The following is a 23909-nucleotide window of genomic DNA, read 5'->3' on the forward strand; positions in this document are numbered from 1 at the left end:
TGATGGCCAGAACTAGTAAGTTGTCAGAGGAATTTTTTGTTTAGTGTTTCATTAGTGGCTTGAAAGAGGTAATTAAAAATCAAGTCATCATGTTTCAACTAAACACACTAAGCCAAACCACTGGGTTAGCCTTGTTGCTGAAAGAGACAATGAAGGTAATTCTCAAGGAAGTCAAGAACTCTAATGGAAGTGGGGGGAGTATAGTGAACTCTACGAGAATATTTGTTTCAACATCTCATAAAGCCATGAGGATCCGTGGCAACATCAAGAAGAAGGTCGTCACCATACTAATTGACTCAGGAAGCACTCGTAACTTCCTTGATCTCATAGCAGCCAAAAGAAAAGGATGCTCAATACAAACTACCAACCCCATGAAGTTGGTAGTGGTGGATGGAACTAGAATTAGTAGTAATGCAATTTGTAGGCAATTGACATGGAACATGCAAGGGAAGGAATTTCAGGCAAAATTGAGGCTCACACCTTTGGGTGGGTGTGATGTGGCATTGGGAATTTAATGGCTAGCTGAATTGGGACCCATATTGTGGGATTTCAAGAATTTTATAATGGAATTTATTATTGATGGAAGGAAATTCATGTTGAGAGGTGCAACTAAAGTTCCCACCAAGTTAGTTTCAACAAATCGGATTCAAAAGGATTTAAGGTGTATGTCTCAAGCATCTATAGTTCAAATTTTATCTATGCAAGGGGATGAGGAAAATATAGTTGAAGAGGAACAACAGGGCAGTTGTTCAATGGCTCAGACACTAGTCCAACTCATTTCCAGAGAACGCAACATAGGAAGATGCTTACAAGATTCAACAAAAGTTTCCACAGTCTCAACCTTGAGGACAAGGCTTCTTTTGATGGCGAAGGGAATGTTACGACCCGATTGAGGGATTCTTAAGATCCCTCAACCTTTAGTTTTTATTTCTAATTAGTTTCTATTTAGTTTAGGGAATAAAGGATCATTATGATTAGTTTCTATTTCTATTTAGTAACCTATATAAAATCGGGAGAGTGTAATGGAAGAGACATGGAAAAATAATCTCAATAAAAACAATTTATACTCGCAATTTTGCATATTCTCCTTGGGTCATAAGATTCAAACAAATAATTTGTACAAAAAAATTTTAGCAATGATTATGACTAATCGAAACCACTGAAGATTCTATCATTGTGTCATTCCAAATACACCAGGATAAGCATTGTGGAACTTACTCACGATTCTTTTATTGTGGCCATTCCAGATACACCAAAATAAGCAAGTAGGTCTTCAAGTTAGCTTCTCTCTTTAAAATATGTAAGAAAGTGTAAAAATGCAGATAGTGTGATCTGGATTGAAAACTATCGGTTTTGTTTTTTACAGACATATTTTTCTCATCAGAACTCTAATGCACCGTTTGGTTGCTGAGAAAGCATAGGAAAAGAAAGAAAATTAAAATTTGAATTTTAAATTGTTCAAAATGAGCCCAATGCAGGTGTTAGAGCTTAATTTAGTCAATTTGTTAATTATCTTGGAAACTAAACCAACGTATAAATAAAACATAAAAAGTTCAAATTTTCTCATCTATTCTGTTTTCTTTTCTCTGCTTTTTCCAGCAACCAAACAGAGGGTAAGCACTTTTCTACTCATCAGAGTGTACCGAATTTGAAAATGGTATCAACGAGTAAACCCTAAAACATAATGTACGGAGTAATGGTAGTCTTTCGCGCATAGAAACCGGAAATTTCGGAAACAGAAGGTAAAAACCAGAAGAGATGAGGAAGGGCTTACAGAGATTTCGAGATTAGGGTTTGGCGAAAGCGGATCGTTGCTCGGAGAAAAGGTGTTACCGTCGGTCATGGTGGCGTAGAGGTTCACGCGCCTTGTATTTTGTCATATTTACATATTGAGCTTTTAAAATTTTAAAAAGCCCAATCAAGACTTTTTTTTCTTTTTTTCTTTTTTTACCGAATGAAAATAATTGAGATTTCTATATTAAAATTTTTCCATAAAAAAATTAACGATAAATTTTGAATTTTTACATTCACATAAAACATTTGAAAATTAAAATTAAAATAAATAAAATTTATTAAAACTTTGAATATAAAATACATATGACTCAAATTATATCATAATTTAATAAATTATTAACTTTTTATCTTTTTTAATCACTCGTGGAGTGTTAATTAAATATAAATACATAGTTAATATGAATTCAATGTAAAATATATATTTTGTTTGTCCAAGTCATTTAATAGTGACTTTATTTGAATGGTTTAATAAATTTGGTTTTGTAGGTTATTGAATTATTTAAACTATCTAATTTGCTTTAGGGGCGACAATTTGTGTTGGTGAATCATATTTGTGTCGTATCAAAGTCTAGACATCTTATTATATAGGTCAATCCAAACTCGACACAAATAATAATCGTGTCAAAAACATAAATTGAAATACTATCTTATTATTAGACAAGTAACACATCATATAACATATTTAACAATCAAATCTTCTTATTTAATAATTATGTTGAGTTGGTTTTTGCATATGTCAATTTGATTAATGTTTTTCATAAAACATATTTATGAATCAATTTAATTAAAAATATAATTAAAAGAAGTTAAATATGTATTAAATAGTTTAAATATATAATGAAGTTAATAACAAGATTATTAAATATGTCTATTCAAGTTAAATTCGTGTTATACGAATTGAGTTAAAAATTATTTATTTATTAAATGAGTTATACAAATCAACACAAATTTGAACTAAACTCATTATACTTAATCAAAATCTGCAAAAGACGTATTAGATTTGTATTGTGTTAATAAATTGTGTCAAACTTTGTCACCCCTAATTTGATGAAAAGTACTGCATGCTTGGTAATTTATTATTACAAGCTAATTATAATATTTTTTATTTATTTAAGAGTATTGTCCAATATTTCAGTATTGATTCCTTAGTAGGTAATGATAGTATGATATCACATTCCATGATCAAATATATAATTAGATAAAAAAAAAAAACTGATGGTGAATAGGGGTGTAAGTAATATTGAAATAATTGAAAAATTGACTTGAAACAACCAAAAATTGATTTGTTTCAATTTTCAAAAATAAGAGAAATTCGATTCAATTTGAGAATTTTAAAAATCGATTTTATCGATTCGATTTTTTTTTTTTTTTTGTCTCTTAATGATAAAAACCGAATCAAATCATTATTTTAAAACTTATATATAATTGTTTGATATTTGATATATATTTTTTTATATTATATTTTATTAAAGTACTTTATTATTTTTATATTATGATAAAAATAATTCTATATTATTTATGAAAATAATTGAGATTTCTATATTAAAAATTTTCCATAAAAAAAATTAATGATAAATTTTGAATTTTTACATTCACATAAAATATTTGAAAATAAAAATTAAAATAAATAATATTAAACACTCAAAATTTATTAAAACTTTGAATATAAAATACATATGACTCAAATTATATAATAATTAAAATATATTTTAATAAATTATTAACTTTTTCTCTTTTTTATCACTCGTGAGTGGCGATTTGTTGTATTAAGAGATGGTTAATATTAATTAAATATAAATACTTAGTTAATATGAATTCAATGTAAAGTATATATATTTTGGTTTGTCCAAGTCATTTAATAGTGACTTTATTTGGATGGTTTAATAAATTTGGCTTGGTAGATTATTGAATTATTTAAACTATCTCATTTGCTTTAGGACGACAATTTGTGTTGGTGAATCATATTTGTGTCGTGTCAAAGTCTAGACATCTTATTATATAGGTCAATTCAAACTCAACACAAATAATAATCGTGTCAAAAACATAAATTAAAATACTATCTTATTATTAGACAAATAACACATCATATAACATATTTAATATATTTAACAATCAAATCTTCTTATTTAATAATTATGTTGAGTTGGTTTTTGTATATGTCAATTTGATTCATGTTTTTCATAAAACGTGTTTATAAATCAATTTAATTAAAAATAAAATTAAAATAAGTTAAATATGTATTAAATAGTTTAAATATATAATTAAGTTAATAGCAATATTATTAAATATGTCTATTAAAGTCAAATTCGTGCTATATAGATTGATTCAAAAATTACTTATTTATTAAACAAGTTATACAAATCAATACAAATTTAACCTAAATCCATTATACTTAATCAAAATCGGCAAAAGACGTGTTAGATTCGTGTTGTGTTAATAAATTGTGTCAAACTTTGTCACCCCTAATTTTATTAAAAGTACCGTATGCTTGGTAATTTATTATTACATGCTAATTATAAGATTTTTTTATATTCAGGAGCAGTGTCTTATATTTCAGTATTAATTCATTAGTAGATAATGATTGTATGATATCACATTCCATCATCAAATATATAATTAGATAAAAAAAAAAAAACTGATGGTGAATAGGGGTGTAAGTATTATTGAAATAATTGATAAATTGACTTGAATCAACAAAAAATCGATATATTTCAATTTTCAAAAATAAAATAAGGTTGATTCAATTTGAGAATTTAAAAAATCGATTTTGTTGATTCCATTTTTTTTTTTTGTCTTTTAATGATAAAAACCGAATCAAACCATTATTTTAAAACTTATATATAATTATTTGATATTTGATATATATATTTTTATATTAGATTTTATTAAAGTATTTTATTATTTTTATATTATAATCAAAATAATTTTAAATATATTTAATATATTTTTAACATCAAATTAAAGTTGATTTCAATTAATTTTAAAAACAGATTAGACCGGGGCTTAATATAAATTTAAATTATCAGGATTTTGGTTCAAAACAAATACAAATCTCCAATTAGGTTTAACATTAAAAAAAATTTTTAAATTGAATCAAAACCAATTAACAAAAATCAAATTAAATCTATCACAAAAAATTTGATTTAGTTTGATTTTTTCACTTCAAATTTGATTGATTCGGTTTTTACCTTTAAACCGATTCGGTTCATTTTTTATCAAAAAAAAAAAAAAACGACCGAATTCACTTATCTACACCCGTGTTGGTGAATGTGAAAAATTGGAAGTCAAAAGAAAACTATGCCACGGTGGAGAGTGGAAGAGAGCATGTAAGCCTCCAAAACTCCCTCGTCCACAAACTCTCAAGTAATATAAATACAAATAAAATTAAAAGGAGTGAAATGTGGTGGTGTCCGTTCAGTTCAAACTCTCAGCCAATGGCTTCCTCTTTCCCCTCTCCTCTCCTCAATCTCCAACTCTCTTCTTCTTCTCTCTCAAATTCCACCGCCGTCGGCGCTATCACCACCGGCGTCTGCTGGAGAAGTGGTGGAAGAAGAAGTAGAGGGAGAACAGTGATAGCTAATGCTACGGAGAAGGAGGAACAAGGCAAGGACTCGCCGGCTTTCAACCCATTTGGGTTCGTCACCGACAACCCCTCCAGCCGCTCCGCCATTCAGCTTCCCGAGAGTCCCGCCGAGGACGGCAATGTCGGCCAAATGCTCTACGTGAGACCACTTTACTTTCTATGACTTTGGGTGGTCTTCATTGTTTTTTTCTGATGTAAATTTTGTAGGTTGTCTTGTTTCTTCATTTTTTTTATGAATTCACTGGATTATCTGCTTAAGATGTGTAATTCAGTTCTTCTATACCATCTTTTTGGATTTTCTTTTTTGCCCAATTTCCTGAATTGTGTGCTTAAGCTGTGCAATTCTGGCTTCCAAATGTGCTCTTTCGTGAATGTTAGAGGCTTCTTTATTCCATTATTGAATCCCCAAATTGTGTTCTTGAATTTAAGTCTCAACCTGTTTGGGCAGTATTCATTGCTTTCTTTTTATATGGTGCTTGTGAGAATTTGTAGAGTGTTTTCCTTTATTTTATTTTATTTTTTTATATTTTATTTTTCTATTTTGGTTTGATTTTTTAGAGTAATTAATGAAAATTTAGTGTTCCATATTTTTTTTTACTTCATAATTTTAATATCAATTTCTCATTTCCTTTTTACTTGATTTCTTTGCCAATTAATACCTGTACCTTTTCTAAACCCAAGTTTGGTTGACTGATGACATCATACTGATGAATTAAGCATTAAAATGGTTCACAAATTGGTTGTTTGTAATGAAAATATCAGGAATATCGTGAGGAAATCCAACATGAATTTGAGATAAGAAAAGCAATGCATGTTAAGAAAATAAGAAAGTTGCATTGTTATTCCATAATTGTATGGGAATTTACTAAATAGCTCGGGATAGTCACTAATTGTTTACTTTCCCTGATAAATTCAGGTTTCATGCATTTGGTTAAACATTTCTGATAACTTTAGAAAATTTAGGAATAAATCAAGAAATTTTGTTACTTCCACACAGTTTCTTATGAAATTCTATGTTTTCCGGGAGAAATTGATAAATCCCTAATGTCTCTTTTATTTGATTTATAAATTTATGTAAACTTTTCACTCCTTGGTAATTTGCTAGAATCATATTCAAAATTTTTTATTTTTAAAATTTTCAGGATTTTTTCTCCACACTGAAAATTGAAATAAAGGCCATCAATCCAGTGCCATAAATTGATAAAATGTTGCCTTTTTTGAATTACCAATTTTCCTAAAAGCTTAAGCTTGCAGGATTTAAGCTCAATATACATATCATTTTTCTTAACAACCTTAATGACCAACTATACATCAAAATTTTATCTTCTTTGTTTTGATAATGGATTTCGTTGCATTTAATTTGTTCTGCAGTTTATTCATTAATCAGGAATACAGTTTTTCATATCTCAGAATCCCGAATATTTTTGTACATGACTTATTGTGCAACGATTCTTGGGCCCCTCACATTCTGCCCATTGGATCGAGAGTAATGACCTTTATGCTTAATAGCAATTGTTCTATCTCAAAGGAATAAAGTTATCAAACAGATAACATAAAATATGAAATAATTAATTCAACATACTTTGAACATTAATGTATCATATAGTTGCATGAAATGTAAGTGCCAACACATATCATAGTGCCACCTCCTTTGACTTGGATATATGACATATCCCTCAAATTTTATTAAGCTGTTCATGTATCATATTACTCATAGTAAAGCTAGATTCAGTAAATCTATTTCTAGTTGGTTTTATTTCACGGATTTTTACATGTAACTTATTGCTTTTTCATCCATGATTTTCATTGTTTTCCTTTTTATGTTTCTTAGATCTTTGGACTAAAACTCGTGTTTGTTTTTTTAATTATAGTTTCCACTTATTTGTATGTGTAAAATTCTAGGTAAACAAATTGTGGAGTTAATTTGAGAAGGAGAGTTTGAAGACATAACACTGACTAAACAACATTTATTCATGCAGTGCTACCATTGTCATGGTTGCTGCCATATGATAGTTATTTATTTTGAACCCCTTATATTATTCTTGATTAACATCATCACCAGTAGTGGTTCAGGAATATGTTATTGCAAATATATTTGTATTGTGTAATATTATGATTAAGAGATCAATCTTAATGTCTCCTATCACCAAAAATTAATAATGTTCATGCATTCTAATTCTAGAGGATAGAAGACAAGGGAAAGGAGTATGGTTCTTACATCAGGTCTGGGGAGTTTGTATGGTTTGTGAGGGAAACAGGTAAATGTTTTAATAACATTGTCGATTGCTTTTTTCTTTTCACCATAAATTCGAAAAGTAATTTTTTTCATTAAGTTAGCTGACAAGTAAATTTGGTTTACAGGGTCTCCTGATAGCCGGAGAGGAACCATCATATTCCTTCATGGGGCTCCAACACAGTCTTATAGCTATCGAGTTGTTATGTCCCAGGTTTTGTAGGGGGATGTTTGTTTACTATATCATATCATAGCTCTTGTTTTAATGACCTCAAGGATTCTAAATAACATTTGCCTTTTATACATGTAAGATTTCTTTGTAGAAGCATAAATAATTCTATATGTTTAGTAAAGAAAAGGACATTGACTATATTTGAATTAATGAATAGCTAATTGCCAGCACCAAACAGACAATATTTGAGTTATGAGTAGCTAAGGGCCAACTGTCTATGTACTGTTGCGTGAAGATGTGGGGGAATGTCTCTGTTTATCTTGTCTTCATAGCTTATATTTTTATTCACCGAGTATATATGCCCTTACATATAAAATAGACTATTCAATTAGACCATCCAGTTTTCTTATCTGATCACTTGTTGCTATTATGTACTCTGCTACTCTTGCATTTGAAAGCTAAAGCCTTGATGTTCATCATTAGCCATGTATTAGTTTTAGGTTTGCTTAAATTTCCGAGAACTGCACCCTAGCAGACTGTTTCATGATCATTTCAAACCCAGGACATGCGCTTGACAACCTTATTCTATTCTCCTACTCAATGTTTTAGGATGGAAGTTTTATCACTGTGTCACCATATGCATGTCCTGTAGGCTTGCTGGAGCTCTCACTGTCTGCAGGGTGTCAAACCTGAAACCTTCAAGGACTTATCCTCCTGGGGGGGTATACTTTTTTTTGAGCCGCAAAAGCAGACTGAGGCCCGCACCTTTTTGCCTTGGGCTTTCTTCTTTTCTGTTGTTCAAAGATCTCTCCGAATCTCATTGATTCTTTTTTTTTTTTGATTATTTTTAGCCAGCCGGGAAAGAAAAAGACAGGAATTAAGGATTGAATTAGGATAGGAATTCGATCTGTCAAAGCTTAACATGTTTGCTTGGAAACTTTTTTACCATGCATTACCTTTGCAATTGCAATCTGTCTCCAACATTGCCTCCCATTTATTCTATTATGAGATGGCAAATGAGCAACTTCTCTTTTTCCGTCTGTGGCTTTTCCAAATGAATCACCAGTCATTTCATCGAATTTCTTATTCAGTTCTTTCAGAATTATTTGCATCTTTTTTGGAACCTATAGTTTACAGCATGTAACACTATAGATGTATTTAAAGACGAATTACATGAGGACTCTTGGTTTCCTTCTCCTTATACCAAGCAATATTGGTTTTTGATATTAGGATTCAGGCTTCCTTGAGGCTTGACATAAGGTAACCTGTGAATCTGTGATTACTTTTCTGAGTTCCTATACTGTTCTTTTGTGTATAAGCTGAAATGGGAATGCATTCATTCCAAGAGAGAAGCAAAAATTAATTTCTCATGAAAAGCTATCAAATATGGTTGTTACAAATCCAACAATATGTACAGACCATTCAATCTAGGTATACAGGGATGCCTACTAGTATGCATAATGGATTTACCTATTTCTGTTGTCCTTTATTAATTGTTGCTACCATTGTCTAAATAAAACTGTTTTGTTTTCTTGAATAGATGTCAGATGTTGGGTTTCACTGTTTTGCACCTGATTGGATAGGCTTTGGTTTCAGTGAGAAGCCATATTCAGGATATGGATTTGACTACACAGGTCTTTTATTTTTCATATAGTAATCTTAATTATGTTATCAGTTGTATTATTTTTTGTTATATAACGCTCAACTTTATGAAGTTTTCTCTTCTTACTGTATCAGAAAAGGAGTTCCATGATGAATTCGATAAATTGCTTGATGTGTTGGAGGTCAAATCGCCATTTTTACTTGTAGTTCAGGTTAGAATGTAAGACTGGAGATTTATGAGTAGTGTTTACAATGCAATCTATATGTGAGCCATCTGTACAGCTGGTTTTGCACTATATGGTTTGTTAAAAATTTAGATGCCATATAAAGTAGTGATTGAAACTATGTCACAAATATTATTTTAATGTAGATATCTGATATGTTCTGTTCACATTTGTCTTGCAGGGATTTCTTGTAGGCTCATTTGGATTGACTTGGGCCTTGAAAAATCCAAGCAGGATATCAAAGCTTGCTATTCTGAACAGTCCATTGACAGCTTCATCTCCGGTTCCAGGACTGTTTCAGAAGTTAAGGTTTGGTATTTATGATATCCACTGATGAAATGCTTATACTTTTTTTTTTTGATACGTAAATAAGAATTGTATTAAAAGAAAGAAAGTATACACGTCGTATACGAAGAAAAAAGGACAAAAAGGTTCGTAGACACAAAAACCTGCTACCGCACCCTATCGTGAGCCTACCCAATCCACAAAGTTTAACAGTGATAAAGATCCACCCTCAATGTACAATCTAACCCAATCCCAAAATAGATACAAAAAAGAATTTTTAATTGTTTGATCCGTGCTTTCAAAGTTGTCAAAAGCCCTCCGATTTTTCTCCCGCCATAAAGCCCAAAACTGATGAAATGCTTATACTTTGTCATTAGTGAATATTCTTTATACTACACAAAGTCAAACTCTTCTCCACGATGCCCAAGTTTTTGGCTAATTTACACATTAGTGCATTACATATAAGGGATTCTCTGGTTAAAACTGCTAATGTATTTTAATATTCTTGTCTCTGCTTTTTATTTTTAGAACAACTTATGTGAGATATTTGTGTGATGAGCCAAGTGAATTATCAGCTCCTGATAAGTCTTTCAGTTGAAAAACTGTTACTGCCACACAAGTGTGAACTATCAATCATTATGCAAAACCATATTCAGATTTGGGTTAATTAGAAAGTAGAAATAGTAGAAAATTGACACAAGAGTATAGGAAAGAGACTGCAAGAATTTTATGTGGTTCACTCATTTATCAGTCTACTTCCATGGGCAAGTGGATAAGCAATCTTCATTACAAATGGAGATCACAGGAACATGGCTTCCCCCAAATCTAATTAAACAAATTTTGAAGTGATTTCTTGAAGGAACACCAAGCTAAAACTCAAAGAATCCCAAAAACTAAATAAAAATTTCAAAAATCTCACGTCCAATGCTTGTAGTTGCAATCCCAAGTCCCAAGAAGGCAAGGTGTCGCTCCTTCAATTCCTACAGGAAACCTTTCCTGTTAATTGAAAAATAGAAGAAAACTCTAAGAAAAGAAACTGAACTAGATTGGGACTTGAGATCAACCCTAATAAAAACAAGTGATACCTTATTGTTGCTACTAACTTATTTGGAAGTATAAACTTTTGATTAACCTGAATCCTTAATTGTGCTTTTTGCCTACTAACACTTGTTCGCATAATATAATTACAAGTTTTTTTCTTTCTTATCGTGCTTATGATGATGGCATAAAGAACATCATAGAAAGCTTGAATATTGTGGATTAGTTGAAGAACCAACCTGTATCCGATTTCTCGGCATAATTTTTACAACAAATCAAACTAAATTTACAGTTGTACACTTATCCCTAAATTTAAAATATACAACAACTTATCCCTAAAAAATAATAACAAATTATCCTTAAAAAATAGGTAGCAACCATATTAGAATTTGTCTTATTTGATTGAGATTCTCAACAGAAGGTCATCAGTTTCGACAAGGTCATGAGTTTGAACCTCATCACATGTTTATTTCACTCAATTTATTGAGCCTTTATGTAAGCCTAAAGAAGGCTGCTCATGACACAAGGTGTTAGGGGCCTTTGGGCTAAAACCTAAATTAACTTGATAAACAATGTTAGCCCACTATTTAACAATTTAAGCTCTTAGGAAAATTGGTTAACTATATTAACTATTTAATGATAAATGATTACCTTATCATCTGTTTATTTTACACATGATTTACTTAATCTATCTTATTACTTTGCACATTATTTTCTTAATATGTGTTTTAAAGATAAAACCAATTCACTTTTCTTTTATTCCCCTCTCTTTTCTATCCATGAATTAATGGTTATTTGTACTTTTGTATTATTGGCATGTTGAAGCTTATACCTTAATATCTCTCTCTCTTTGATGGATACTGTACTCTCTCCTCTTCCTCCTTCCTCTCATGCTATTACTAAATTACTCACATAAATCTTGCTTGGGTGCCTTCAATTCCATTTCCATCCATATTGATTGACATGACTCGTGATTATTCAAGATGCTTTCTACATTCAAGGATTCTTCTTGTGTGGCAAAAGATAAGTTTGCTTTGTGTTGAGTAATCAAATTTCTTAAAAACTTAAGCTATTAGAATTTGAACCCACAGCATATATCATACTTTAACACCCCAATGTGCAACTCTATGTAGGAGGCATAAACATGGGTATCTACAGACTAATTCAATTTGTGATTAATAGATAATTAGACATATAAATAGATGGGGAGAATATTTTAACTTGAGATGTCTAGTTAACCAGTGCTTTAACACCAAGTTGAGTAATTAATTTTCCTAAAAACTTAAGTTGTTATGATTTGAGTCCATAATGTATATCATGCTCTCACAATGTGTATAATGAAATAAGAAACAATTGATTGATGAATCTAGGCATAGGTTTTTATATCTTTTTCCATTAAAATTAGTGATTATCTTGATAGTATTTAGTTTAACCTTTTACTGACATTATTGTGTTTGATTGTGAAACTATATAGAAGGCATATAGTAGTCAAATCATACCTTTTTTGTGAAATGATGTATAATGCAATATCATTTCCTTTATCTTCTTTCATTTTTTTTAAATTGTTTCATTTCTTTGTTTTCTTTTATGGTTGACTAATACCCTTTCTTTCACTCTATATTATGAACATTAACTAAAAGCTTGCCTATGAACTTCTTTTTTCTTTAATTTTTTGGAACTTATCAACACTATCATGTTTCTTTATTTGATTGAATTAATTTTTCTTTGTATAATCAGAATTCCTCTTTACGGTGAATTTACATGCCAGAATGCTGTTATGGCAGAGCGTTTCATTGAAGCAGGTAGCGCGTATGTATCCAATTACATCTAGTACTTTGAGAAGTTTCTAGATTTAGGCTTGCATTTTAATCTTTGATCATAAAATAATTTATTATTGTTGGACTTTATGACTGTTTTGTTGCTAGCTATCCCAATCAATAATGGAAGCTTAGAATGTTCTACAAGGTTACATTAATTTAATCTTGTTTTCTTTTATAAAGCTATAAGGAAAATATATTCTTGGTAGATTTCTAAATCTGAAATATCATCCTCTTTTGCTTCTTATAATGGTGAAGGTCACAATTAGGGATATCAATAGGGTGGGTTTGGAGTCTTATCCTTATCTTGACTTTGTCTTGATTATTTAAACCTATTTCTATTTTTGCCTAAAATAAAAACTTTAGATGAGATGAGATGGGTCAAGCAAGCATGGGAATTTCCATACCCACCCCACCCTGTCCTATTTAATATTTTTATTAATTTTTAAAATTATAAATAAATAAATATTATAATTTTTTATAATTTATTTTTATGAGAAGTAAATTTATTTTTTATTTTGTATTTACCTAAACTCAACTTGTTTTTTATTTTTTTATTTTAAATTCCTAAACCTGCCTCTAACCTGTTTAGATGTCTTCCAAACTCGTCCTATTAGGGGCGAGGTAGCGTGAATCCTTGAAAATACCTAATCCCATTGTCATCCCTAGTCACAATGTCCTTTATGCATTAGTGAAAAGTGTTGTACATAACTATCAAAGATAAAATGAGATGTTATTGTTACCAGAGTTATTAACTCGAACAATGGATCATGCATCAAACCTTTTTTTTTTTTCCGTCATATTATAGCATATTGTATCTTATACCAATACCATTCATATAAGTATATGTCTATCTAATTTTTCATTGTGAAGCATTAGTTAAAGTTGTATCCCATATTTCTTTAATAGTGCATCAAATATGGTTAAAAATATTCATAAAATATTATTAACAAAATAGTATGACATCAACACAAAAAAATACGATACCAATACTAAACAATTAGGTAATAGTTTATACATATGTAAAGTAATATATAACTAATTTCATAAAAGATAATAGGATTAAAGGACTAATCTATGTCTATGTCATACTATGTGAAAACATTAAATACTAGAGTTTTGAAAAGTTGAATTTAACAAAATATGAGTTTGATGCATATTTTTATCATAAAGTCCACAAAAATAAACATTTTTGCTTTTTCAGATATGATTTTTAGTCTCAAATTCTATCTAGGTATGTGTACTTATATGTGTTGTGGATATGCATGTCTTTGTGTCATCTTCAAAATTCCGAATTTTCATGTTTGTCATCATTTTTTTCCCATTGAAAAAAAAGTTAATATATTAAGTAAAAGTTTTTAATCATCAATTATCATCATTTTCAATGTCAATATTCTATTTTTTTTTTTTGGTAGACATTAACATTCAAATTATTCAAATAATATCTTCCCCAATAGTCTTTGACAACAAGAACGAAATTTGTCATATAGAATTATTTTACCTTTCTTTGCCTTTTATGATCAATTTCCACCTTTACAGTACATTTTAAACAATTAATATAAGAATTCTTTTAAGACGAAATATTTTGAATTTGAGTTTTCTTAAAAATTATTAAAAATAGTTGAAGGTGTATATATTTTTGTATTGTGTATCATATCATGCATGTATCATAAGATACAATTAAGATAAAATATGGTTTGCGATATGCATCGATTTCTATTAAAAATGTATTGTATCATAAGTTTTTAATAACTATGTTTGTTACTAGTTAGGACACAAGCCATAATGTTCTTGGGTTTGTAGTTTCTTGGGAGTGCACTTTTACTATTTCATGAACTGATAGTGCTATGGTCTATTTTTGAATGATTACATAGAAAACTAACATCCTGCACACATCACTCATCTCAGCTCCACTTGTTTTGTTTTCGTTTTTCTTTTAAAAGGAAATAGGATTCAGGCATATAATCATCATGACTGCTTTCACCTTTTTACATACTAAAGAAACAAAAATGAGAAGGAAGTGATTGTCATCACCCTTTCTTCGTTTATGAATCTTAGTGTTGTAGAAAAAGAAGAAATGTTGGGATTTTTGCAGGCTCTCTTACATATATATTGATGAGTGAAGGTAACAATGCATTTCATGCATTAGAAGATCAATATGTATTTCATGCATTAGTGGAAAAGTGTGTTACCTAACAATCATAGATAGACCAAGAGGTTAGTATTAATGGTTGGGGAATGGGCCATAATTTTCTTGAGTCAGCACTTTCTTGGATGTGCACTTTTACTGCATGAACTGAAAGTGCTAGGGTTCATTGTCACATGATTACATAGATAAAAACTAACACCATGCATACACCACTTGTCTCAGCTCAAATTGTCTTTTAAAAGGAAATAAGAATGAGGCATATAATCATCATGATTGTCATCACCTTTATCACCTGCCTAAAAAAAAAAAAAAAAAAAAAGTGATGTTATCGCCCTTGCTTGGTTTACAAAGTTTAGCATTGTAGAAACAGAAGAATGTTGGGAATTTTGCATATTATATATATTATATATATTGTTGGAGTGCGTTTATCAATTGTTTTGTGAAATTATTGAACTTACTATAAAACATATCAGTCTTGGGCTGGAAAAATAATGTTTTGAGAGTTTTCTGGAGTGATTCCTCAATCTCCTCATCCATTGCACCAAATGCTTTCCCTTTCTGATCTCTTTTACTTCATTATGCAAATATATTGTCTTTACGTTCTACTATTCTGTAGTTCTTTCTTTCAGAGGAGAAGACTTCTACCTACTAATTCATAGGTGCCATCTCTGCTCTTCTTTGTGGATAACCTCTCTTTTTTCCTTGACAGTTATGTTCTAAAGCTGGAAAAGGCTGATGTGTATCGATTACCATATTTGTCAAGCAGTGGACCTGGATTTGGTTCGTATTTCACTTTTGCTTTAAGTACCCTAACACATGAAAGCCCTGGGCTTACTCACAAGGACCAAGGAACTGCATTATTAGCTCTTGTCATTTAGTAGACGTTAAAAGAAATGGAACTAGATTCAGTTGTCATTAGCTCATTGTTAGCCTCTAATTATCTAATTATAATATCATGAGGAGGCTGTTTTCGAATCGGTCGCTTTGCTCATCATTCAGGAAAGTCAAATCATATTATATGTTAGAGTTATTTGCCAAGCACAAAAGAGGAAGTCTGTTAACATTACTAGAGGACCAAAAATTTTCCAGTAGGTTCAAGAGAGTGCTGGATTGTGGCAGCCAAATTAGCCTGCCACTTATCCAATTTAGAAGAGAAACAAGGGGGGTTGGCAGCATGGGTTGTAATATTAACAAACGAACTTAAAAAAGGGAGAGGAGATGGTGTTTCTCGTTATATAAATAGGAACTATCCCACTTAACCATTAGATTCATGCAAGGATGATTCTCTGGAAAGTTTACCCCCACCACTAACCTAGAATAAAGCAATCTTGATTCCTGAAATGCTTAATAAAGGATTAAACTGTTTATGCATTTGCAAAAGCTTTGGGTACAGTTAGAAACTTTACTTGGCAAGCTAGGCATGGTGAACCCAAGTTCACCAGATTGTTGACAAGTGTTTCTGAGGCACTTATTATCGGTGACATGTAAAACTATTAGGTTTGCTAGTTTGATGGGCAAAACTTACTACTTAAAGGGACAGTTTTAATTCTTTGGATTCTCACTGATAGGCAAAATGGCAGTGGAGGAAAGAGATTCTTGAAACCTAGAATTCCCACCTTCTCTTTATCATTCAACAAATATCATCATCAAGAATTGCATGTGAGGACTTTGACTATTTTGTGCTTAAGAAAGCATTGGTTTTTAAAGCTACATTTTAAATGAGTGAAAATATTGGAATAAAATAATGCCTTTCCTTGATTGAAAACTAATTAGATCATGCATAATGACAGATGTGAGAAAAACTAAGATTTGCATTATTAGAAAAAATTTTACATTGTATTTCAGCTCTGCTTGAAGCTGCAAGGAAAGCAAACTTCAAAGATATAGCAAGCCAAGTAGCTGCTGGATTTGCATCTGGAAGGTATATCATTTTAGTAAACTTGCGCCTATCAGAAAAAGAAAAATATTTTAATGAAATGGAAAATCATCTTCTTACATGTTAGTACCAGTGTAAATGTTGTTAAACATATACATTTATTCTCTGTTGGATTAGCAATAAAGTGCTAAAATGGAAATTTCAGCCATTTAAGTTATTCTTGACACAATCATCACTCTTTGAATGGGCTGCTGGAATATAAATAAATTGCTTCTCTGACATAACCTTGAGTGATTATGGTACGTGCAGTAGATCTTGAGTTGTACAGATTTGTAGAGAATCTATGTCAACCTTGTGGGAGTTTTGGATTTCTATGGGCTGAAAAATAAGAGGTTGATAATATGGACTATCTTTCATTTTTTTAATTTTTTTTTATTTTTAAGGCATACAGTAAGCATAAGAATTTCCTTAGGAAGTAAAATGAAGCTGGGAGGAGAACAGGTGGCATAGTGTTTTACAAGGATTCCAGCACAATAAAATCTTCTAGGGAAAAGAAAAATGTAAAAAAAAAAAAAACTAACTGCTAGGTGATATGGATTATTATTATTTTTTTTCCAGAAGTTCACTCTGAATCATGGCATGGCAAAGTGTTCTTTTTTTTCATCATACAACAAAGATATGTATATGTTTGTGTTATATGGTTCAGCTATTTGATTATTAACAATCTATGTCCACCTTAATACTACATCTTGCTGCACTGGTTTACTAGATAAAAAATTACAACCTTTCCATCATCATAAAAATTATAAAAGCAGTACACTTGAGATTTAAAGCTCCACAGAAATGCTTATTTATGAAGCAATTCATGTGGTTCAGTGTCATCTGAGATGTGAAAACATTTTTCCTTGTGTCTGAGTAATTATTGGTAAAATGCTGGTAGATGTTGCAAATTGGCAGGTATCTGCAATCGGTACCTTTGCTGAGGTGACATGCATCTTCTAGCTGCTGTTTTGAGTGTATTTGAATACCTGCCCAATTGTATATTATTTTGTTTTCTTTGGTTCTAATTTCCATTTATTTTGTATTGTAAATTCAAAACCTTATGCCTCCATTGCTATTCAATTCTGATGTTATTGTCATTGCATGATTCATGGGGTGGGATTTGGTATTTCTATATTAGCTATTTTTTATTGGTTGAGCATATAATTTGGAGTGTGCTTCATGGGCTTGACCGAAGCTGAATTGCTTGGCAATCCTATGCCCATGACCAAGAAATGAAAGTAATTTAATGGGGGATATATTGCAGTTGTGTAGATACAGCCATATAAACCGCTTCCAGTATCCATATGGAAGGGTTCACATTAGCTTGATGATGATCAATTTCTGTTTCAAAGTTTGAACAGCATATTTTGTGTATTTTCAAAATTCACCTGTAAACTATTCTTCATGCTGCTGACCTCGCCTTTTATTTTACCATGAATTATGAATGAATGACTTTGGGAATTCAGGTGGGATAAACCAATACTAGTTGCATGGGGAATATCAGACAAGTATCTGCCTCAATCAGTGGCAGAAGAGTTTCAAAAGGGAAACCCTGATTATATAAAACTTAAGTTGATAGAAGGTGCTGGTCATATGCCACAGGAGGACTGGTAATTCACTTCTGAATTGCATTTATGTTAGTTAAGCTTACTTTTGCCTTTTAACTTTTTAACAGTATACTGTTTTGGCAGGCCTGAGAAAGTTGTTGATGCTTTGAGAGCATTCTTTTAAATTCAATGCATGTCAACTGTGTTACCTCAATGTGGGTCGTTCCATTGTTAGAATTGAAGCACAGAACTATTCTTGTGAAGGTAAGGAATGCTTGCTCCCCATAAGTGTAATACTGTCATTCCTATCATTCGTGCCTCAGTGCTTTATCTTAATCAACAGAATGCATCTCTTAATAAATAACTTTCAAATGCTTTTAGACTAAACTATGCGATCTTTAAGGAATACCTCTTTCAGGACTGGGGGGAAGGAATAAATCATCACTTCTGCCTGTTCCATCCATATCAAAAGTGTTGGTATGAATGTTCAATCTATACACACTAAAAGACACTAAGAGGAAGTTCTCTCTGATGATCCTAATTATTTCAATTCTTTCATTCCTTTTTTTTTTCTTTCCCACGGAAAACCCAGTCCTTCTATGATATTACCAATATATAATTGAAGAAAATGGATCAAGTAATGCACAGGGACATCATCACAGCTGCTATTCTCAGGGACACATCGTATGTAAATGATGGAAAACAGGGACATATTTGTGGGACCCAAAACAAAATTCCCCCTCAACCAAACTCCTCCCCATCCACACACATGTATGTTGCCCTAATACACACACACCCCTGTGGCCTTTAAATCTCTTTATATTTCAATAGTTATGTTAATACATATGGTGTAGTGGTAGTATTGATGCATTATCTTTTAATTCACACAAATTGGATTCATTTGAACAAATGATAGCTGTTTAATGCTTAAGGATTCTTCTGCAACATGAGTTGCTAGATGTATAATTAGTTTGTTTTTGAATGCCTGCAGAACAAAGTAGCAGGATATACAATAGGCACTGCACAAAGGATCCTGGACTTAGTTTGGCAATACATGTGTAAAGTATGTGAAAGTTCTTGAAATAAGTTTCATCTGTATAAATCACATGGCTAACATTTTGAATCAAATTTAACATTTTTTTTTTGCCCATTTATCAAATTCTCATGTGTAAGCTGAGGTCTTAACAACCTTAGAATTGGATGAATGTACTTTCTAGCTTTGAGGTGCCCTAGAAGTTCCCATGTTGAAAACTTCTATTTCTTTTTAATTTCTCGTTTAAGATGAACCTGGTTTTCAGTCACTGGGACTAGTGTAAACAAAACAGGAATTTGCTCTTTTCTAATTTGTAAATGTTCCCACCTAATTGATTTGCATTCCCACCAATTGGGGGTCAACCAATTTTTTCAGTTTCTACAAGTTGGATACTCATAAGATGATTCAGATCTTTCAAGAACATCAAATAACCTAGAAAGGTGGCTACATTATGAAGTATGAATGCCCAACACTGACTTTGTTCACAAACATCGGTAGAATGCTAATGCAGCTGTTGAACTGTAGAACTGTGTGAGTCTTAAATGCATTTTTCAATAATGCTTTGTATTTTACAAGATTTTTCTGATATTTCTCTTCATAAAAGGTATATGCATCATCAACATTGTTATGATTTTCTACTCACGTTGAAGTTAAATGTAGGAGAGGATGCATATCTGAAGGGGCTTTCTCCAAGAGTTGTTTTGTAAAGCTTCCTGACTCCCAGTAAACTCTTAGCAAATGTTACCCAAACTAATGAAAAGATGTTCAAAACCCCCTACAGCTTACTCTGAGTAAACCTTGTACACCAAATTCTAAGCCATTGACCTCTCCCAAAGCCTATACCCAAAGGGGAACAGGAACCATTTTCAGGTTTTCCCTTTTTCTTCTTCTTGAAATAAATGGTTAAATTGTCCTCTCAAAAACTGGCTGAAATACCATGAAAACAATTACTGAAGAGCACAATGGTATGTTCTATTATAATTTGCAGCCATATAATCCATTTATCAAAACTGTAGTAATACACATTTTACAAGCATATGCTACCAGTAATCCCCACAAGAACATTTTCCATTTTCAAAATGATGAAACCGGTTTGTATCCCTTGCAATGATCCGGCGGCCTGTGATCTTGGAAATGAACTTGGTTGCAGTGTGACAATCACCACAGATTCGAAGGTTTTTGAAAACTCGGATTGTGGATTTCTTAGGTAAGCTAATGAGGCCCAAACTAAGTGCCAATCGTTCACTGTGTTGCAGCAAATACTCTTCTTCTTCCTCCTCCTTAATATCCTTGACATTTTGAAGAATAAAGCTAGTGTCTGGGATATATCCCAAACCCTTACTTTGCAAGGTCAAGTGTCTTAAATTATTGTAGATTTCCTCTGTTTTGGGATGCGTCTTTGATCCAGCATGAAAAATCTGAATCTCACTGTTAATCTCAATCCAGCTAACACCTGGGTCTTTCTTCACCCCTTTCATTTTCATCATTTGCCTTATATCTTCAACCTCCTTCCATCTTCCTGCTGCAGCATAGATGTTGGACATTATAACATAGGGCCCTGGATTTTGTGGGTCTAATTCAAAAAGGCGTTGAGCTGCAAGCCTCCCCATATCCATGTCCTTGTGTACTCTGCAAGCTCCCAATAGGGCACCCCATGTGGATACCTCTGGCTCAATTGGCATTTTCTCAACAAATTCCTTGGCATCCTCCAGTCGTCCAGCACGACCAAGAAGATCAACCATACAAGTGTAATGCTCTGCCTTTGCTTCAATGTTGTAATCCTCTTGCATGGAGGTGAAAATTCTCAAGCCTTCCTCTACCAATCCAGTGTGACTGCAAGCTGAAAGTATAGCCAGGAAGGTGACTTCATTTGGATACATCCCTTTTTTTGGCATTTCCTCATAAAGAATAAGGGCTTCTTTGCTGCATCCATGCTTTGAGTAACCACTAATCATTGCATTCCAAGAGACGATGTTTTTCCCATTCATATTGTCAAACACTGTTCTCGCTTTCGTTATGGCCCCACATTTTGAGTACATGTCAACCAAGGCAGTCTCAAGAACTACTGAACAATTTACAAATCCCTTCTTGATAATAAGGCTGTGAAGTTGGTCCCCATGTTCAAGGGCTGGAAGGCTAGAACATAAGTTGACAATAGTCACCATTGTTAAGACATCATATTCAATATCACTTTCCAGCATTTCTAGAAAGTGATTGAAGCTTTCCTTTTTCAACCCTTTGTTTGCATAACCTGCAAGAATAGAATTCCATAAGGCCGTGTTTCTCTGTTCCATCTGATCAAACAAATTTTTGGCATCATTCGCTCTCCCAGAGTTCACAAATGCAGAAACCATTACATTGTTGAGGATGACATCTTTCTTTATTGTCTGATCATAAACTTTCCATGCATAATCCATTGACCCACACTTTGCATACATATCAACAAGCACTACTTGTAGGATCCCTTCCTCTTCCATGGTGTTTCTTACTATAAAATTGTGGAGCTCTCTCCCTTTTTGAGAGTCAGAAAGACTTACACATGAGGAGAGCATGCTAGATAGAGAAAAACAATCTGGTTTTATTCCATTGAGCTGCATTTGTTTGAAAAGTCGTAAAGCTTCCTGAGTTTCGCCATTTTGCTGATACCCCTCAATCATCGAATTCCATGAGTAGGCATTCCTTTCTGCCATCCGATTGAAGATCTCCTTAGCATAGTTCAATCTTCCACACTCTGAATACATGTGAACCAATTCAGTTTCTACAATTATATTCTTTGTGATATTTGCTCTAATAAGGTGTGCATGGATTTGCCTCCCTTGATTATCGTTCCGTTGATTGGCACAAAGGGTCAATAGAGTAGTGAATGTAAATTGATCAGGTTGAATACCATCCTCTGATTGCATATCATGATAAAGTTCGAGTGCTTCTTCCGCTTTACCCTCTTGAACATACCCTGCAAGTAGAGCATTATATGAAACTTCATTCCTCTCCAACAAACTCCTAAAAACCTGGTGAGCTTCTTCTACCATCCCACATTTTGAGTACATATCCACTAATGCACTCCCCAGAATGATGTCAGAATTGAGTAGATTCCTGACTAAATGGCCATGCAATTCACGACCCTTTCCAATGTCAGCCAAACCAGCAGAAGCCATGAGAATGCTTCCTAAGTTGAACCTATTGCTCTTATAACCCGACTCCTGCATTCTCAAGAACAACACCAGAGCATCATTAAAATGTCCAAACTGTGCTTCTGCTGATATAATCGAGTTCCAAGTAACTTGATTCCTCTCTCCCATTTCATCAAAAACCTTCAAACAACTCTCTTCATCATCACATTTTGCATACATATCAATAAGAGCATTACCCACAAAAGTGTCACCCTTAAATCCACAGGCAATCAACTTAGAATGCACTTGCTTCCCTCCGTCTCTAGATCTCAAGGCACCACAAACCCTTAATGCAGAAGCAAAAGTGAAATTATCCGGGCACACACCAATCTTCAGCATCCTGTCAAAGATTCCCCAAGCCTCCTCCCAACTCAATATCTTAACATACCCTGCAATGACTGCATTCCAAGTAACTACACTGGTTCCCTCAATCTCATCCAATGAAGTGACTGCATCATCCATCCAACCAAACCTAGCATACCCATCAACCAGCGCCCCGCCCACGAACAAATTACAATTCAAGCCTGCCTTAACAACCGAACTCTGCAGCTGCCGAACCCCACCCATGTCTTCCATGGCAATGCACGCCTTGATCACACTTGGAAACGTAAACTTATCTGAAAAATTCCCTGAACCTCGCATTCTACCATACAACCTCAACACTTCCATATAATCATCGACCCGTGCATACGCAAGGATCATGGTATTCCAAGCCGTCAAGTTTCGTTCAGGCATTTCTTCAAACAGTTTCCGCGCGTAACACAAATCATCTAAACACCCACTTCTAGCATAAAGCATAAGAATTTTAGTCATTAAATAGGCATCTGGGTTATACCCATTAGAGATCATCTGGGTATGGATTGATTTTCCGCGCTGGAACGAGTTGGAATCAATGCAGTCCTGGATGAGGGAAGAGTAAGGTAATGGGTTGACGTCGGAGGCGGGTTTAGTGTGAATTGAAGTGGGTTTTGGAGAATCTGGGCCATTGAATTTGAGTTTGATGGTGGTGGTAGTATGGCCGAAATGGGCTGAGAAGGACTTGGAGTTGGGGTTAGGAAGGAGAAAGAAATGGCGGGAATAGTGACAGTTAAAGTGGTTGAGAGATGGTTGAAAGAGGTAGTTAATGGATAGGTTCATGTTTGTTTGTTTTAAGACATTCGACTAAATGGAAGGTGGCGCGTTGTATTGGGACTCCTCTGATCCACCCATCAATATCTTACATTTTGGGCCATGTTACTGTGAGAAATGATTTAACACATGATTTTACAGGGTTTTGATGGACATTCCCAAAAAAGCTCAATATGTATTCAATTGAATATTAAGCATGTAAATTCAGCCAAGTCC

At 32.7% G+C, this 23909-nt stretch overlaps 3 protein-coding genes across 3 annotated transcripts in view; 1 reads left to right on the top strand and 2 right to left on the bottom strand.

Annotated features, from left to right (window-relative positions):
• LOC100263001 (uncharacterized) overlaps positions 1-1897 on the bottom strand; it is a 54336-nt gene extending 52439 nt beyond the window's left edge. Inside the window, exon 1 of the mRNA XM_059739620.1 lies at positions 1775-1897. The gene's annotated coding sequence lies outside the window, so the exon portion shown is untranslated. The remainder of the gene's footprint in view (positions 1-1774) is intronic.
• Positions 1898-5164: 3267 nt separating this feature from the next.
• LOC100250971 (uncharacterized) lies at positions 5165-19597 on the top strand. The gene is made up of 12 exons (XM_002263670.5): positions 5165-5516; positions 7560-7635; positions 7739-7824; positions 9323-9416; positions 9520-9596; positions 9790-9917; positions 12669-12740; positions 15607-15677; positions 16743-16818; positions 18282-18425; positions 18507-18626; positions 19354-19597. The coding sequence occupies exons 1-11, from the start codon at positions 5193-5195 to the stop codon at positions 18544-18546; spliced, it is 1188 nt and encodes a 395-aa protein (XP_002263706.2). The 5' UTR covers positions 5165-5192; the 3' UTR covers positions 18547-18626; positions 19354-19597.
• Positions 19598-20346: 749 nt separating this feature from the next.
• LOC100256124 (pentatricopeptide repeat-containing protein At4g14050, mitochondrial) lies at positions 20347-23894 on the bottom strand. The gene has a single exon (XM_002263637.5). The coding sequence runs from the start codon at positions 23700-23702 to the stop codon at positions 20436-20438; it is 3267 nt and encodes a 1088-aa protein (XP_002263673.2). The 5' UTR covers positions 23703-23894; the 3' UTR covers positions 20347-20435.
• Positions 23895-23909: the final 15 nt, after the last annotated feature.

Source organism: Vitis vinifera, chromosome 9, assembly GCF_030704535.1.
Source record: "Vitis vinifera cultivar Pinot Noir 40024 chromosome 9, ASM3070453v1".
Lineage (NCBI taxonomy): Eukaryota > Viridiplantae > Streptophyta > Magnoliopsida > Vitales > Vitaceae > Vitis > Vitis vinifera.